Here is a 17,369-nt window from a genome sequence, read left to right on the forward strand (position 1 = left end):
AATTGCGTTATCTTAGAATAATGTTTATATGTCTTCTGGAAGTAAATTAGCAAGAATTTCGAAGGTAGACCAAAAAATAGTTTTAGGCACACGTTTATGTTATTTCACAGTAAAGAGGAGGGCCGGGGGATTATCGAACACTTCTCATATATTACAAAAAAATCTGATAAAAAATATTAATTTCTAAAAAAGGATTATTTATATAATTGGTAATGTTTTTAATATTTGGAAGGGAAATTAAAAAAAAAAAAAAAAAACGTCATGATTCATAGATAGTGGAGGTGTGGAGATACTGCGGTATGATGGACTTTTAGTTACCATTATAGGCAGGCACCGGAAAAATAACAAATATAAATAATGTGGACCAGGTCGATGACGTGGACCGGGTCGCGAATGTGGGGCCCGGTTGGGCAGTCCGTGTGATCGACGGTCAAACACGGTCAAACGGGTTACAAGGCCGGGTTTAAGGGATGGGGCGGGTGGGGAGACGAGAGGGACCGGGAATTGTGCTTGAGCTTCGCGCGGATGTATCACCACCCAGACTAGATTTGAGAGGGAAAAAAAAAAAAAAAAAAAAAAAAAAAAAGGTTCTTTTTTTGGTGTTAGTCTTGATGTGAAAGGTGATATCAAAAGCATTTAGGTTAGTTTTCTCTCTCAATTGTGTAATTTTAACATTAAGTTATAACTTAAAGGCGTTACGTACGTTGTTGTTTGTACTACACTCTACTCTTTAGTGTCATACTGTTTTGTTGGAAATATCAGATTTCTGCGGAGTTCCTTATTGCTTGTTCAATGTGAGTGAATATAGTTTAGTCGGTTCTTTCTGAAAACACGAATTGAAGTTTTGTTTACATTAGATTTTTTTTTTTTTTGATTGGTTGTTGAGATTGATTTCGGATGTAACGCCCGTAACTGCAAAGTTACAAGTTATAACCAAGTTGAAAGGAGCTCACTATATGGAATGGAGATTCTTTAACTTGCAACACAAGTTTAAAGGCAAATGTTATTTACAAAAAAAAAAAAGTTTAAAGGCAAATGTTTTTTTTATTTATTTTTTGTATAATTTGTTGTTGTTATGATGTTCTGAAATCTGAATTATGATGTTCTTATAATTTGACTTCATTTGAACGTATTCTTCTGTATGGCAATAAATCAAAGTCTAAAACTTGGGATTCGAAAAGCCATCAGGTAAATAATTAAATGACTTCACATAATAATTTTGAAAAAAAAAAAACTGCAAAAAAAAAATTCAAATAAACCTGAAAAAAATGTATTAATGAAATGAAAATATAATTAATCAAATAAACATAATATAATTCAGAAGTATGTAACGCTTGTAAAAAAAAAGGAGTTTGAGTATAATAGCCAATTTGAAACATAAAATTGTCAAAATAACCAACGTTAAGTTTATTTTGTACAATAGCCAATAAATCACATAAATCAAATTGAAGAGACAATAATACCCTTCATTTAAAATGAGGGGTTACCGAATATTAATTAGTTGACAAAAATAAATAAATTAATTAAAAATATTACAATAAATAACTGTTTCATTAATAGATTAAAAAAATTTCTTAGATATTACGAGATCTTCACCGCCGGTCTTCAACGCTAAGTCAACTTATGCAATATTCCGCCGATCTTCATTGTTGATTCGTCTCGAACCGCTAATTCTCCGACCGGAGACACAAAGTCATCAATTCTCCTACAAATAAAAATCGAAATTAATACGAATAAACACATATTTACACAAATCAATACTAATTTTCAAATCAATAGAAATCAACACAAGTTAACAGATTTAACAACAAATCAACACAAATTAACAGATTCCATAAGACATTCAACGCTAAATTCAAATCAACACAAATTAACACAAACCAATACTAATTTTCAAATCAACATAAATAAATACTAATTTCTACCGAAATCACAACTAATTTCAACATTAATTTCAAACCAACAATAATTACTAGACTAACAACAAACAACAAAAATCAACAGAATAATTTCTTTAGGGGTTTCTTTCTTTAATGTGAATAATTTCATTGTCCGACATTTTCAACAGCACAATCTAACACAAATCAACACTAATTATGCAAATCAACTATAATTTCAAATCAACAAAAATCAACACTAATTTCAAACCAACATTAATCAACAAAAATCAACACAGCCGAACATAAACACAAAAAAGCATGACCGGCATAAACTCTAAAAAACACGATTGGACAAAACCAATAACAAACACTCAAGAACGCTAAACGAATTAACAAAAATTAACTTGAATTAATGCTAAACGAATTAACACTGACCGTCCTACCACGAATTAACACGAATTTCTCCTCCTCCCTTGGCAGCCTGCATTGAAGTCTCCGACGAACGTTACATCGTTCGATTTGACACTACGGTCAACCCTTCTTCTTCATGTGCTTGAGAGCTGGTTGGTTAATGAGCCCGACCACGATCGCTCTGACGCTCACCACGAACATCTTGAGTGACGAGAGAGATCGGGATCGTCGGAGGAACGCAGATCATCAGCAATTTTGTTCTGGTTCCGGTGAAAGAGAGGTTCGCATCATCGGATACAGAGCGGATCTTGATCCTTGTGCACAAGTTCTGCGAATATGTCTATGCCCGCACTATCGACACCGCGAGGAGCACAAATATGATTGTTTCTAGCAAGAGACGGCCACATAAGATCTTGTTTGTGCTTTGAAATAAATATGAAAATTAGGGTTCGTGTGTGTGTGTGTGTGTGTGTGTGTGAGAGAGAGAGAGAGAGAGAGAGAGAGAGATAATTCAAAATAGATTGTCGGAGTGTATTTAAGACTATTGATTTTTTATTAATTTGAAAGTTTTTTTTTCTTTTTACAAATCAAATAAACAATTAACAAGGATATAATCGGTAAGCCAAAAAATAGATTTATTGCCACGTCATCAAGTTGGCTAGTTAGTAAAGAATATTGAAACGTTAGCTATAATGCAATTTCAACATTTGAAGTTGGTTAGTCCGTGTAATTTTTCTATAAAAAAAATAGAGTGTACAAGTTTAAGCACTCAAGCTTGGAAAAATAATCCCACATAGGAAATGAATAATAGTTTTAGAGAGAAGAGTAACTATAAATAGCAAATGTAAGTAAGAGTTTAGCAAGTGAACAATTAGACTTAAATGTTTTTTATTGGGCATTAATAAAGAGCTCAATATTAGGAAATGAATAAACTTTGGGTGATACAAGATGGAGAGATCATCACAAGTTAGCCCAATAAGAGGTGAGTGCAAAGGTCTAAAGTGGATGGTTGATTACACCAACAAAAACTACTGTATATACTAATTCGGAAGACTAAATTCAGAAATAAGAAACACAGAAACTCAAATCATCGTTGTCGGCAGTCATCGTTGTCGATGCAGTCGCTGGAGACGATAAAGCTTCGACGACTTTCTTAATATAAAAGCTAAAGTTGGTATAAATAGGTCGATATAATCACGTTCTTTTTCCTGTCTATCTTTATTATTGACAAAAATTATTCAAACAGTATTCTTTTTATTTTTCGATATTTTTAAAATAACGCTTTTTTAAATCCTTTTAAATATATTATTTTTTCAAATGGTAACATTTTATTGATGATTATTTTTTTAAATAAAGCTGTATACTATCAACAAAGGTAATCAATTCTAATAAATTTTTAAAAACATCGATAAACAACAAGAAAAATAATTATTAACATATTTAAAATATATTATTTATAAAAAATTTAGACATGCTATTTTTCGTATGTTTGAAAATTACTATCCAAGTCCATTTCCACTATCTTATCAATCTACTATAATACAAAGTTTTAATCTTGCGAATTTTTTCCGGTAGAAGGTAGACCTAAAAATAGTTATAGGCGTTTATGTTAATTCACAATAAAGAGGAGGGTCGGGGGATTATCGAGCACTTCTCATATATTAAAAAAATGATAATAAACTATTAATTTCTAAAAAAGGGATTATTTATATAATTGGTAATGTTTTTAATATTTGGAAGGGAAACCCGATCGGCTGTGGGGAAATGCTCCAAAGCTCTTGTGTTGGGGCCGCACCAAATTCCGGGAACTCCGGAGAAACATAGAGCAGCAACGGGCGCTTCTTGACAAGCTCAACTCTCTGTTCGCGAACTTCGATGCCGAGAAGACTTCGCGTGAAGAAAAGAGACTTAACTGTTGTCAATGGTGCCCACAAGAAGAGTAGTAGTGTCTATTTATGTACATTTGATGTCATATAGTCTTACGAAGACTCTTGCTTGTAATTGCCTATTCATTCATTAATAAAGTTGAAACGTTCATTCATTCTTTCTTTGTTTGAAGCTTTATGATAAAACCATAGTCTTTTAGTCCATAAACAAACTTAACAACTTACGAAGAGACAAATGTAGATTTGCATGAACAAACTCTTCGTAGTTTGCTTAAAACGATATATTCGCAATCTTAGGGTCAAAGGACTATTGACCTTAGTATGATTGTTAGAAGAATCTATGATGTCTGGTTATGAGGCATTGAGAGTTAGGAACTCTATAGTTCTTCTAGGTATCTTCCGAAGGTACTGAATTGACCAGTGCACTTCTAGAGACAAGATAAGAACAAACCATTTAACCTCTTATGTCTCGAAGTCACTATGTATGAATTGCATCATGCTTACCTTAATCCTGAAATGAGACATGCCATTTCACACCTTAGTATTCTCATTTGAGAAAGTCAAAGTTCGGACTCACTATGTGATTCCGAACAAGGCCTATTGGTGAAGTACTAAGTTGTGAGTCTGTCATGAGTAACTTTGTGAAGTTCTCATAGATATGGAATTCATGTACAAGATTGCTGAAATGCAATGTATGTCACCTCATGCTTTGTTCCTTGGAGTGTGAATAAATGAACTGGCCAGTGTCCAAATTGAGTCCTGACTCTTTTGGATGAAACAATGTGACTTGTTAGCTCCTCGTCAATACATTGTTTCTAACTTATTCACAAGCGACAAAGGAGTTGAGGAAATAACAGCTAGAAGGGTAAAATGGTAATTTAGTAAATCCCGACTAGCTGATGACATTCATGAAGGGTAAACATAGATAATATTCAGTGGATCCGCTCATCATAATTAAGTCGAATTCTTGAGTAGAAAATAAATTCATTTGAACGGAGAGATTTTCAGTGTCAGCTCTTTAGTGGAGTCAGTTGGCATTAAGCTAAACTTGGAAAAGGTTTGTGAACTTTTGAGTCCAAGTGTTTAGCTAAAGCTTTGTTCATTTGGGTCCATGAGGTCACTGTCACGAATCACATCGATAGGAATTGTTAAACTGGAAGCTAAGTCAAAACAAGAACGAAAATTGTCGAAAGGGTATTTTTGTCTTTTGAGACATATGGATGAAATGGATGTCAATAAATTTTGACAAGTTCATTTGATGACTTAATGTCACTCGGCCATAATATGATTAATTGGGCCTTGTGAATTAATTTCGTTTCATAAGAATTTTATTGAAAATTCTTAATGGGCCTTTTTCATGTTGTTATGAACAAATGGAAAAGCTTCTAGAAGCCTATTCTAGAATGCTATAGGCGCCCAAATACCTAAGAGAAATAGACATTATTTTGTGCATAAATGTATTAAGATACTTGCCAAAAGAAAAAGAGGAAACAAATTTCCCCTAAGGGGAAAACATGGTAGGCGCCCAAAAGGATCAAGAGAGAAGCAAATAAAAGAGGAAACAAATCCAAGGACTTACTTGCTTGGTCTTGGGCGTGTGACTCTTTGAAGGAAAAGGGAAATTGGCTCATGAATATGTGATATTCTATAGAAGAGGAAACTACCTTATTGAAGGTGAAACCTCTCCTATAAATAGGAGCCTCATTCCACACTTTTCATTCATGCAAAGTTTTAGAGATTGAGAGCTTCTCTCTCTAGACTTGGCCGCCCCTTCCTCTCTCTCTCTCTAGTTTATATTTTCGATTATTTCTTGTCTTGGCACCTAGGTCCTCACTCGACCTAGTGTTTAGCTCTGCGACTTCGAGACTCGTTCTCAAGTCGTAGTGTTTAAAAGTGCCCACTCACTGATTCCTTCTTTTCGAGTGATTTAGTGATAGAAACTTTCGTGGTTGCTCGAGGTGCCGAGGAAAGGAAGAGAGACGTGCTGCGAGGGGAGACGAGCGTCGCAAACTTTCCAAAAGCTTCTACAAGGTTCAAGCTTCAAGAAAGGTTAGTAACTTTAATAGCTCATATTAGTTTTTATTTACATGTACATGCTCTTGTCTAGGTTAGTAAAAACTAGTTTTACTTAAAAAGAAAATTTTTAAAATTCCGCCGCTTAACGAAGCGTTAAACTTTTTCTTAAACCCTAGATCAATTCCAACATTAACACCCTCTTGGAAAAAGAAAACACTTATTGGAGACAACGTAGCCAGATCGCGTGGCTCCGAAGTGGAGACCTAAACACTACTTTCTTTCACCGCAAGGCGTCGATCTGGAAGAGGAAAAATCTCACCACGGGCCTCCGAAACGACGTAGGAACGTGGATCGACAACCAAGATGGGATCGAAGGTATTATCTCTAGCTATTTCCATAACATTTTCACTTCCTCTAACCCCCAAGTGAGATGTGTGGAAAAAGTGACTAGTTGTTTTGCTCCGATTGTTACCACCGAGACCAACCGGGACCTCTTGCGAAGCTTCACGGCGGAGGAGGTTCGGACCTCCTTCTTCGGAATAGAGCCTTCCAAGGCCCCGGGGAAGGATGGTATTCCCAGCCTCGTTTTCCAAAAGTATTGGAATACGGTAAGAGATAGTGTTACGAAGGTGTGTCTCGGAGTCCTCAACGACGGAGACGAGCTAGGCACCCTCAATGATACGGTCTTGTTCCTTATCCCGAAAGTAAAAACCCAACGGAGATCCAGGAGTTTCGGCCTATAAGCCTATGCAATGTCATCTACAAAGCCATATCCAAATGCATTGCGAATCGGCTTCGACGGACTATGGACGGGGCTATATCGGAGAACCAAAGTGCCTTTGTTGGGGGGAGACAAATATTAGACAATGTTACCATTGGTTTTGAAGGGCTTCACACGACGAGAAGAGGGCGTTTTGGCAACAAAAAATGTGGAGCTCTCAAGATTGACATGTCAAAGGCCTATGATCGAGTAGAATGGGATTTCCTTAAGGCGGTCATGACTAGGCTCGGTTATGCTCATGAGTGGGTTCGTTTGATTATGAAGTGCGTTAGATCGGTGAGATTCGCGTTCATTGTAAACGGTAAGGTGAAAGGCAACATTCTTCCCCATCGTGGGCTACGTCAAGGCGACCTCTCTCCCGTTCCTCTTCCTCTTTTGTTCTGAAGGTCTTTCCGCGTTGTTCCGAAATGCGGAGGAGAGAGGACGAATCTCCGGGCTTATTTTCGGCTCCTCGAGGGTGTCCGTCACCCATCTCTTCTTCACCGATGATATAGCTTCATATTCTTCACGGCCAAAGCTAGAGAGAGTGTAAAGGTCCGTAATTGCCTTGGAGTTTATGCTCGAGCTTCGGGTCAAGTCATCAACTAAGACAAGTCGGAGGTGTGGTTCGGTAAGAACATAAAGAAGGAAGAAGGAGAGATTTTGGCTAGAATCCTCGGTGTGAAGTCCACGAAGGGCCACAAAAGATACTTGGGGCTTCCTATGACTATGGGGCGTTGCAAAGCCGAAGTGTTTAGCTACATCCGAGAACGGTTTGGAAGAAAGTTAGAGGTTGGAAGGGGTCCTTTTTCTCTTTCCCTGACAAAGAGGTGATTATAAAAGCTGTTCTTCAAGCTATCCCTAACTATGTTATGAGTTGTTTCATCCTCCCTAAACACCGCATAGGTGAGCTCCACCAAATGGTGACTAATTTTTGGTGGGGTAGCACCGAAGAAAAAAGAAAGACTCATTGGGGTACTTAGGAACGACTTTGCTCCCAAAAAGAAGAAGGGGGGGGGGGGGGGGGGGGGGGTGAGTTTCCGGAACCTCACAAACTTCAATCAAGCCTTGTTGTTAAAGGTTTTTGGAGGGTGTTGAGATAGCCCTCCTCCTTGGCGACTCGGGTGCTAAAAGCTTGCTATTTTCCGAACTCGAATATTCTCTCGATGAAAAACATGAATTGCGCCTCGAGTACGTGGAGATGGCTTATGTGTGGCCGGGCTCTTATTGTGACGGGAACTAGATGGAGAATAGGTTCCGGGGATTCGGTGGATGCGAGGACGGAGCATTGGAAGCCGAGGTCGTCCGGTTTCACGGTACGGGAGCCGAATCTCATTCCGGTAGGCATGAAAGTGACGGATCTTAAACTCCTGGGAGGAGATTGGAATATTCCGCTTCTTTAGGAAGTTCTAGTAGAGGAGGACGTCGAAGAAGTCATGAAGATCCCTTACATTTCTCCCTCCGCGGCCGATGAGATGTGTTGGAATTTCACGAAGGATGGCGAATATACCGTGAAAAGTGGTTACCGGGTGGCCCGTGATGCTTTAGGTAGGTTTTGCTCTTCGGATCCTCGAGTGACGGATAGATGGTGGGAGGGGATTTGGAAGCTCAAGATCCCCCCTAAGATGAGGGTATTCCTTTGGAGAGCTGGGAAAAGTTGGCTCCCTACCACGGAAAGCCTAGCGCGCTGGGGAATGAAGATTGATACTTGATGATCTTGATGTAAAGACGGAAATGAGACGATTTTCCACGCAGTGTGGGGGTGTAAGGTGAGCGTGAAAATTTGGAAAATCATGGGTTGGTGGAAGAAGATCAAGAAAGCGTTCACGGGAGACATCGTCGCCTTTCTCATCCACATGAAAGACTTCCTCTCACGTCTCGACTTTGAGGCCTTTGTCGCGGTGGCTTGGTCTTGCTGGAACGAACGGAACGAAGAGGTTCACTGCGGAAGACGTGGATCGCCGACAGCAAGTTAATTACGCGCTCCACTTCCTTGATGAATTCCGCCAAGCCACGTGTAGAATGGCCTCGGTGAGTGTTGGTGCGCCTCGTAGAGAACGTTGGTCTCCTCCGTCGATCGGTATCACGGCAGTTTATGTCGACACGGCTTTCCCGTTGGATGGAGAAGGGCGTGGCACGGGTGGTGTAATCCGATCCTCGGAAGGAAAGGTGTTGGGGTCTTTCATTGCCCTGGTGAGGAGACCTTCTTCTCCGCTGATTGCAGAACTCCCCGCAGTCCTCGAAGGTCTCCGCATGGCTTCGGAGATGAACTGCCTCAAGATCCGTGTTCAGTTGGACTGCAACACGGCTGTTCAGCTCTTAATCGGAGAACAGCGATTGGCTAAAGAAGAAGGCTTGTTGGTCCATAAGGCGCTTTCGTTGGCAGGGTCTTTAATTTCTGTTGAGTTTTGTTTTGTTCCACGTGCTTGTAACATTGTTGCGCACATTCTGGCTAAAAAAAAGCCCTCTTATTTTCCGATAGATTTTTCTGGGCTGATTCTGTTTCCCCAGAGGCTATCGGAATTGTCTTGACCGAAGTGCCGTAATCTAGTTTTTCCTTGGGTTTTTTTTTTCCAGGCCTTTCCTTCAAAAAAAAAAAAAAAAAAAAAAGAAGAGGAAGGCCGGGATTATCCAGCACTTCTCATACATTAAAAATAAAAAAAAAAAAATTTCTGATAGTAAAAAATTAATTTCTAAAAAAGGATTATTTATAGAATTGGTAATGTTTTTAACATTCGGAAGGGAAATAGGAAATAAAAATAAAATAACAAATATACCTCTGAAATTGACACTCCAGTTCCACACGAAGCCAGCAAAACGATATTGGCTAATGAAAGAGAACCAAACCGAGTTTATACAATAGACCGCGTTGCAGGAGATAACCACTCAACTGGTCTTAGTTTCTTCGCAGTCAAAAACAAAAACAAGAAACGAGTCCCTTGTTGAAGTTTCCAAACGTCCTTAGATTTCAGCTCAGAAACCAAACCGAACTCAAACACGCACACACTTACAAAAAAAAAAAAAAAAAAAAAGTCTTCCACAATCTCTCACTCCAAATTCTTCTCTTCTCAAATCATCTTCTCTTCCACGCTCCAGAAAGTCAGTTGACTTCGTAAATCCAACGCCACCGATCTCAAAGACTCGAACAAACAAAACCAATCTGACTCGTTTATTTCTTCACAAACCCAGATTCTTACCATCTGCGGATCTGAGCCTGGCTTCCATGGAGGCTTTCGACACTTGTCTTTCAACTACCTCAACCGGTTCTCAACTGTGTCGATTCGGTTCTTTTGTTCCTTCCATTTCGTAATTCATTTATTTATTTATATATTTCCTTGCTCTGTATTTTGATTTATCATTGCTATCGAAATGGCTACGATGAAGAAACCCCGATTGAAAGACATAGCGTCGCTCCGTAGATTTTTAACAGTAGTTTCAGTCACCCTATTAGGCGTTTTCTTGCTGGTTTTTGTGTTTAGCACAAACCCGGGAGCGATCGATTTAGGAAGCGACGATACACACACATGGTATAGCTATAACTATAACCACACATTGATGATGAAGAAGAAGCTTAATCTCCCAAAGCAAAACGACTTATCGTTAAAACTAGAGAAACTGAACCAACTTCCTCCTCGGAACCGAGATCTGTACCCAAATCTGGCCGCGGACCACACCACCATAGTCCTCTACGTCCACAACAGACCACAGTACCTGAAAGTGGTCGTCGAAAGCCTGTCCCGAGTCGCCGGGATCAGCGAGACCCTCCTGATCGTGAGCCACGACGGGTATTTCGATCCGATGGTGGAGATCGTCCGAGCCATCCGGTTCTGCCAAGTGAAGCAGATCTTCGCCCCGTTCTCGCCCCACCTCTTCCCAAACTCCTTCCCCGGAGCCTCCCCGGAGGACTGCAAGGGGAAGGCCCACGGTAACTGCCGCGGGACCCCGGACCAGTACGGGAACCACCGGTCGCCGGAGATCACGTCGCTGAAGCACCACTGGTGGTGGATGATGAACACGGTCTGGGACGGGCTCGCCGAGACGAGCTCAGCCCCGGGCCACGTGGTGTTCGTCGAGGAGGACCATTATCTGTACCCGAACGCGTATCGGAACCTCCAGCGTCTGATCTCCCTGAAGCCCGAGAAGTGCCCGGACTGTTATGCCGTCAATCTCGCCCCGAGCGACGTCAAGTCCCGCGGCGAGCGCTGCGATTGCCTCGTCGCGGAGCGGATGGGGAACGTGGGCTACGCCTTCAACCGCACCGTCTGGAGGAAGATTCGAGGGAAAGCCGCCGAGTTTTGCTCCTTCGACGACTACAACTGGGACATCACGATGTGGGCCCGGGTCTACCCCTCGTTCGGCGGGCCCGTGTACTCGCTGCGCGGGCCCCGGACGAGCGCAGTCCACTTCGGCAAGTGCGGGCTCCACCAGGGGCGGGAGGGGACAGGTGGCGGGTGCGTAGACGATGGGGCCGCGAGCTTCGACGTCGATGACGTGGATCGGGTCGTGAATGTGGAGCCCGGCTGGGCTGTCCGTGTGATCGACGGTCAAACGGGTTACAAGGCCGGGTTCAAGGGATGGGGCGGGTGGGGCGACGAGAGGGACCGGGAATTGTGCTTGAGCTTCTCTCGGATGTATCACAACCCAGATGAGAGTTGAGAGAAAAAAAAAGGTTCCATTTTTGGTATTAGTCTTGATGTGTAAGGTGAGATCAAAAGCATTTAGGTTAGTTTTCCCTCTCAATTGTGTAATTTTAACATTACGTTATAACTTAAAGGCGTTACGTTGTTGTACTATACTACTCTTTAGTGTCATATTGTTTTGTTGGAAATATCAGATTTCTGTGGAGTTCCTTATTGCATGTTCAATGTGGGTGAGATTAGTTTAGTCGGTTCTTTCTGAAACACGAATTGAAATTTTGTTTACATTAGATTTTTTTTTTTTTTTTGTTCTACTTTGATTGGTTGTTGAGATTGATTTCGGATGTAACGCCTGTAACTACAAAGTTACAAGTTATAACGAAGTTGAAAGGAGCTCACTATATGGAATCAATGGAATGAGATTCTTTAACTTGCGACACAAGTTAAAGGCAAATGTTCTTTACAAAAAAAAAAAAAAAAGAACTTAAAATGCAAATGTTTTTATTTCTATTTTTGTATAATTTGTTGTTCTTGTGATGTTTTGAAATCTGATTTATGATGTTCTTATAATTTGACTTCATTAGAACGTATTCTACACTATGGCAAAAATCAAAGTCTAAAACTTGGGGTTCGAAAAGTCATCAAGTAAATAATTGAAGGGTGACATAGCTAAATAGCCAATTGAAAACTATGACTTTGTAAAATAGTTAATGTTTATTTTAATTTAGTGAAATAATCAAAATGTGCAATAATCTGGTTTCAAAATTTTTTTTTAGAGTGATAAATTGTTTATAATAATCGTTAAAAATTTTAATCTTTGTTGTCAAAAAAATTTTGAAAACGTAAATTTGGTTACTTTGCTGAAAAGTTGAAATTTTGGCTATTTTGCTAAGAGATTGATAAAGAACTAGCCATTTGAAGATAGAGGTTTTAAAATAATAGCCCAATTATTAGTTTATTAGGTAACTAGCCCAAATTATATAGAGTTTCCAGAATTACCCTTTGCCTCAAAATACCCTATCTCTCTCTCACGTTTCAATCCCAAACTCAAATTCCCCAAAACCAAATCCAAAACCACGGCCTCCGTCATCATGACCTTATCATCTTCCTCGGCTTCCTCTTCTTCGTCGGACTTTTTGGCGAGCTCCTTCGCTCGGTCAAAGGTCGGGTCCCAAGTGTTGTCGGGCCGGAGGCGGAGCTCGGCCTCGCTGTGGGTGTATCGGCAGGTTGCTCCGTGGCCGCACGTGCCTCCGGGTTGGCGTCGGAAGAAGGAGCACAGACTGGTCCTCCATAGAGGATGGTTCGCTTGCGACTGAGGCTCGAGGTTCACCGCCACTCCGTCGTCGGAGTCTCTCTTTCGCTTCTCTCCGGCGCGGCCAATGCGGGATCGGAGGGATGAGATTCGTCGGAGGTTAGGGTTTCGGGTGAGGGAAGCTGGGTTTCGGGAGATGCCGCCATTATTAGGGGTTTTAGAGTGAGAGTTTCGGGAGATCTGCAACGTGACGGCGGGCTCGGATTACATCCCGTGCCTCGACAACTGGGCGGCGATCGGTGAAGATTCCTTCGCCTCATTCATAACCTGCCTCCACAACATAGATTTATTATTGTTCTGTGAAAATCGAATTGAAACGTACATCCAGATTCAATTTTTGTGAAAATGATTGCGCGTTGTGTGTTTTTTAATACAAAAATATAGAGAGTTGATGAATTTTGTATTTATTTGCTAAATTTTCTCCCAAATGTATGTATCTGATATAGAGAATTATGGATTTTAAAATTGATATTTTCTATCTTTGACGTTGCTATGATGTTGAAGTGTTGAGAATGCGCATGCTGAGGATAGCGAATGGTTAATATGATTTACTGTCGGATTTACTGTCCTCGATTGTTCACAGAAATAATTAGTAAATTGTATTTACTGTCGGATTTACTAGTTCTTGTTACGGTAAATAAGATTTACTATTGTTCTTGTTACGGTAAATAAGATTTACTATTGTTCCTGTTACGGTAAATAAGATTTACTGTCGTTCTTGTTATGATAAATAAGATTTACTTTTGTTCTTGTTATGATAAATAAGATTTACTTTGGTTCTTCTTACGGTAAATAATATTTACTATTGTTCTTGTTACGGTAAATAAGATTTACTGTCGTTCTTGTTACAACAAAATATTATTTACTGTAGTTTTTGTTATTGTTAATTAGATTTACTAATTTTTTTGTTATGGATGATATTATTTACTATGATAGTTAATAATATTAACCTAAGGGTACTATTGGAATATTAGAATGTTGTCATGATAAATTGGCTATTTTCCTAAATATGTTAATAGTTGGGCTATAATTTTAAAGTATGAGTGTTGTTTTGGCTAGTTGTTTAGTCGACCATTTTGCTAATCAATAAGTTTCAAATGGCTATTTTGTATAATTTTTTCATAATTAAATGACTTACATAATAATTTTGAATAAAAAAACTGTGAAAAAAAATCCAAATAACCGTAAAAAATGTATTAATGAAATGAAAATATAATTAATCAAATAAACCGAATATAATTCAGAAGTATGTAATGCTTATAAAAAATAGAGTGCACTCAAGCTTGGAAAAAATCCCACATAGAAAATGAGTTATAGTTTTAGAGAGAACAGTAACTACAAATAGAAAATGTAGTAAGAGTTTAGCAATCGAAAAATTAGACTTAAAAAAAAAATTATTGAGCCTTGATAAAGAGCTCAATATTAGGAAATGAATAAACTTTGGGTGATACATACAAGAAGAGGTTAGTCCAATAAGAAGTAGAAGTGTGCGCAATGGTTTAAAGTGGCTGTGTGATTACACCAACAAAAAATATATAACCTAGATTAATTTGGAAGACTAAATTCAGTAATCAGAAACATAGAAACTCACATGTCGTTATAGTTGTTATAGTTGTCGCTATCGGCGCTGGAGATGTCAAAGTTGTGGAGAGACGAGAGATAATTCGGTCGATTGCTGATTTAAAATATAGATTAAATGAGCCATAATACGGCCTCGGAGAGATAGGCGAAGGCAAAGAGACTTTTATCGCCTATGAGCAGAGTTGCGGAGAGACGAGGAGGGAGAATTGGTTAGATAGAACATCATTGGCTTAGTTTAAGCGAAGATCAACAGTCAGCGTACCTGGATGACGCCATTGTCGCGAGAGAGCAAGAGCGATCTAGTGATCGAGCGTCGGAGAGAGCGTTTGATCAAGCGAAAAAGCTAGCTAGAAGGAAATGATTTTTTTTTATTCTCGTAAGAGATAAATGAATTTGGCATGAGTGAGTTAGGGAGTTATATTTTCCATAATGATTTTTTTCCCCTCACCTCTTCGCTTTTGTTTAGATGGAATAAATGTATTTAGTGGTATTTACAAGTTGATAGGAGTGGGCTCGGTTTTAAATTGGATTTTAAACTAGATATTTACATTATTTGGAAAAATTTCATAGTATTGTTTAAGAACCACATTATTTTAAACGGTTTGAAAAACTTGAGAGAAGACCATGTGAGAAAAACAACGAAATCCAATTAGTCTAGTTATATTTTTTTAAACTAGACTGGACCATTTTAGATTAGTCTAAAAATCCAAATAAGACCGGATTAGATAAAACTTTTTTAAACGAGACCGATAGTCTAAAACGTTGGTTGTCCAGTCTGATTTATAGTTTTATATTTTATTGTTTGATGTAACTTCTAAATAATTTTCTATGATATTCTGATTTAGGTGAGTTTTGGGGAAACGTGACTACATAGGGCGTTGCTTTGAGATCATTTGAATTTCTTGAGAGAGAGAGAGACAATGTATGGCAAAAATAAAAATATAAAAACTTCAGACTCGAAAAGTCACCCGATAAATAATTAGAAGACTTGCATAATAATTTTGAAAAAAATTTAAATAAAACCGTAAACATTAAAAAACCAAATAATAAATATGGTAAAAAATGTATCAATAAAATAAACTGAATATAATTTAGAAGTGTGCACTTGTAATCCTTATAGCCCGCTTATAGTTTTGGAGAGACGAGTTAGTATAAGTAGCAAAAGTAAGTAAGAGTTTAGCAATTGAACAATTGGACTTAAATTTTTTCAACCGATGGGACTTGATTATAGCTCAATAGTAGAAAATTAATACACTTAGAGTGACATGTATTGGGCCTAATCTGAAGACGAAGAGACCACTTCAATCCAAAAAGAAGAGGCTGACCTAATAGGAGGTGGACTTTTGCGCAAGGGCCCAAAGTGGATGTCTGACTACACCAACAAGTGAAGATCGTTTACTGTGACCCCTTCATCGAAAAAAGAGGTTTGCCCAATAGGAGGTGGATGTGTGCGCAAGGGCCCAAAATAGATGTCTGACTGCACCAACAAGTGCAGATCGATGGGCCTTGATTAATACCTCAATAGTAGAAAATGAATACAGTTAGGGTGATACATGTATTGGGCTAAATCTGAAGACATAGAAGGTCGTTCGAGCTTTTCCAGGGAGTATGGCATCAGTTACTACAGCGCCATTTCAATCTAAAAAGAAGAGGCTGGCCTAATAGGAGGTGGACGTGTGCGCAAGTGCCCAAAGTGGATGTATGACTACACCAACAAGTGAAGATCGCCTACTATCAATAAAAATAAAAAGAGGTTGTCCAATTGAACGTGGATGTATACGCAATGGCCCAAAATGGATGTCTAACTACACCAACAAGTGAAGATCATCTACTGTGACCCCATCAATTAAAAAAGAAGAGGTTGGCCCAATAGGAGGTGGATGTGTGCGCAATGGCCCAAAGTGGATGTTTGACAACACCAACAAGTGAAGATCATCTATTGTGACCCCTTCAATCCAAAAAAAAGAGAGATTGGTCCAATAGGAGGTGGATGTGTGCTCAATGGTCCAAAGTGGATGTTTGACAACACCAACAAATGAAGATCATCTACTGTGACCCCTTCAATCCAAAAAGAAGAGATTGGCTCGGTATGAGGTGAACATGTGCGCAAGGATCTAAAGCGGATGTTTGACGACACCAACAAGTGAAGATCATCTTTTGTGACCCCTTCAATCCAAAAAAAAGAAGAGATTGACCCAATATGAGGTGGACGTGTGTGCAAGGGTTCAAAATGGATGTCTGACTATACCATCAAGTGAAGATCGGCTACTGTGTCGTTACCATTGGTACTTAAAAAAATGATTTATTTTCTTTTTTGAATAATCTCTATCACGGAGCATGTTTGGTTGGGTCAAATTGAAAGAATGAAATGGAAACCATTTTTAGAATTAAAATTCTATAGAATAATAATTTCTTTCAATCAACCTTTCCATTAAAGATAGATCATTTTTACCATAACAGCCCCATTATTAAAAAAAAAAAAAAAAAAAAAAAAAAAAAAAACTAAATTGTTTTTAAAGTCTGAATACAGCATAAAAAAAAAAAAAAATAGAAAACACCAATCTGAGAAAAATGAGCCGGCGGTGATCTGAATGGCGAAATGAACACGATCACGGCCAAACGCCGAGGTCTGGCGTGCCGTTCTGCCGACAAGTCTCCTACGAGGTGCTCGACCCTGACCTCGACGCCTTCCGACGAGCCTTTATCTCCGATGGGCCCTCCTCGCCGCGGAAGCCGCAAGCTCATCCTTTTCAATATGCCTATTGCCCGCCTCCATCGCCGAGCCCCACGATTCCGTCGGGATCTAATCATGTTGTTTACTTAGCTGTAGTATGGTTTTGTTTTGACTGGTTATGTGTTAGTGTGACGTTGTTTCTGTAGTATTAG

General features: G+C 39.2%; 2 protein-coding genes across 2 annotated transcripts; both read left to right on the forward strand.

Moving 5' to 3' along the window:
• The first annotated feature begins 8,975 nt into the window (after positions 1-8,975).
• Positions 8,976-9,485, forward strand: LOC149407418 (uncharacterized). Its single transcript, XM_089620098.1, has one exon. The coding sequence runs from the start codon at positions 8,976-8,978 to the stop codon at positions 9,483-9,485; it is 510 nt and encodes a 169-aa protein (XP_089476224.1).
• Positions 9,486-9,854: 369 nt separating this feature from the next.
• LOC149407419 (beta-1,2-N-acetylglucosaminyltransferase II) lies at positions 9,855-11,802 on the forward strand. The gene has a single exon (XM_089613652.1). The coding sequence runs from the start codon at positions 10,323-10,325 to the stop codon at positions 11,607-11,609; it is 1,287 nt and encodes a 428-aa protein (XP_089469778.1). The 5' UTR covers positions 9,855-10,322; the 3' UTR covers positions 11,610-11,802.
• The last annotated feature ends 5,567 nt before the right edge of the window (positions 11,803-17,369 follow it).

This window comes from Urtica dioica, chromosome 1 (assembly GCF_054948205.1).
Source record: "Urtica dioica subsp. dioica isolate 48M chromosome 1, U.dioica_male_clone48M_v1_H2, whole genome shotgun sequence".
Lineage (NCBI taxonomy): Eukaryota > Viridiplantae > Streptophyta > Magnoliopsida > Rosales > Urticaceae > Urtica > Urtica dioica.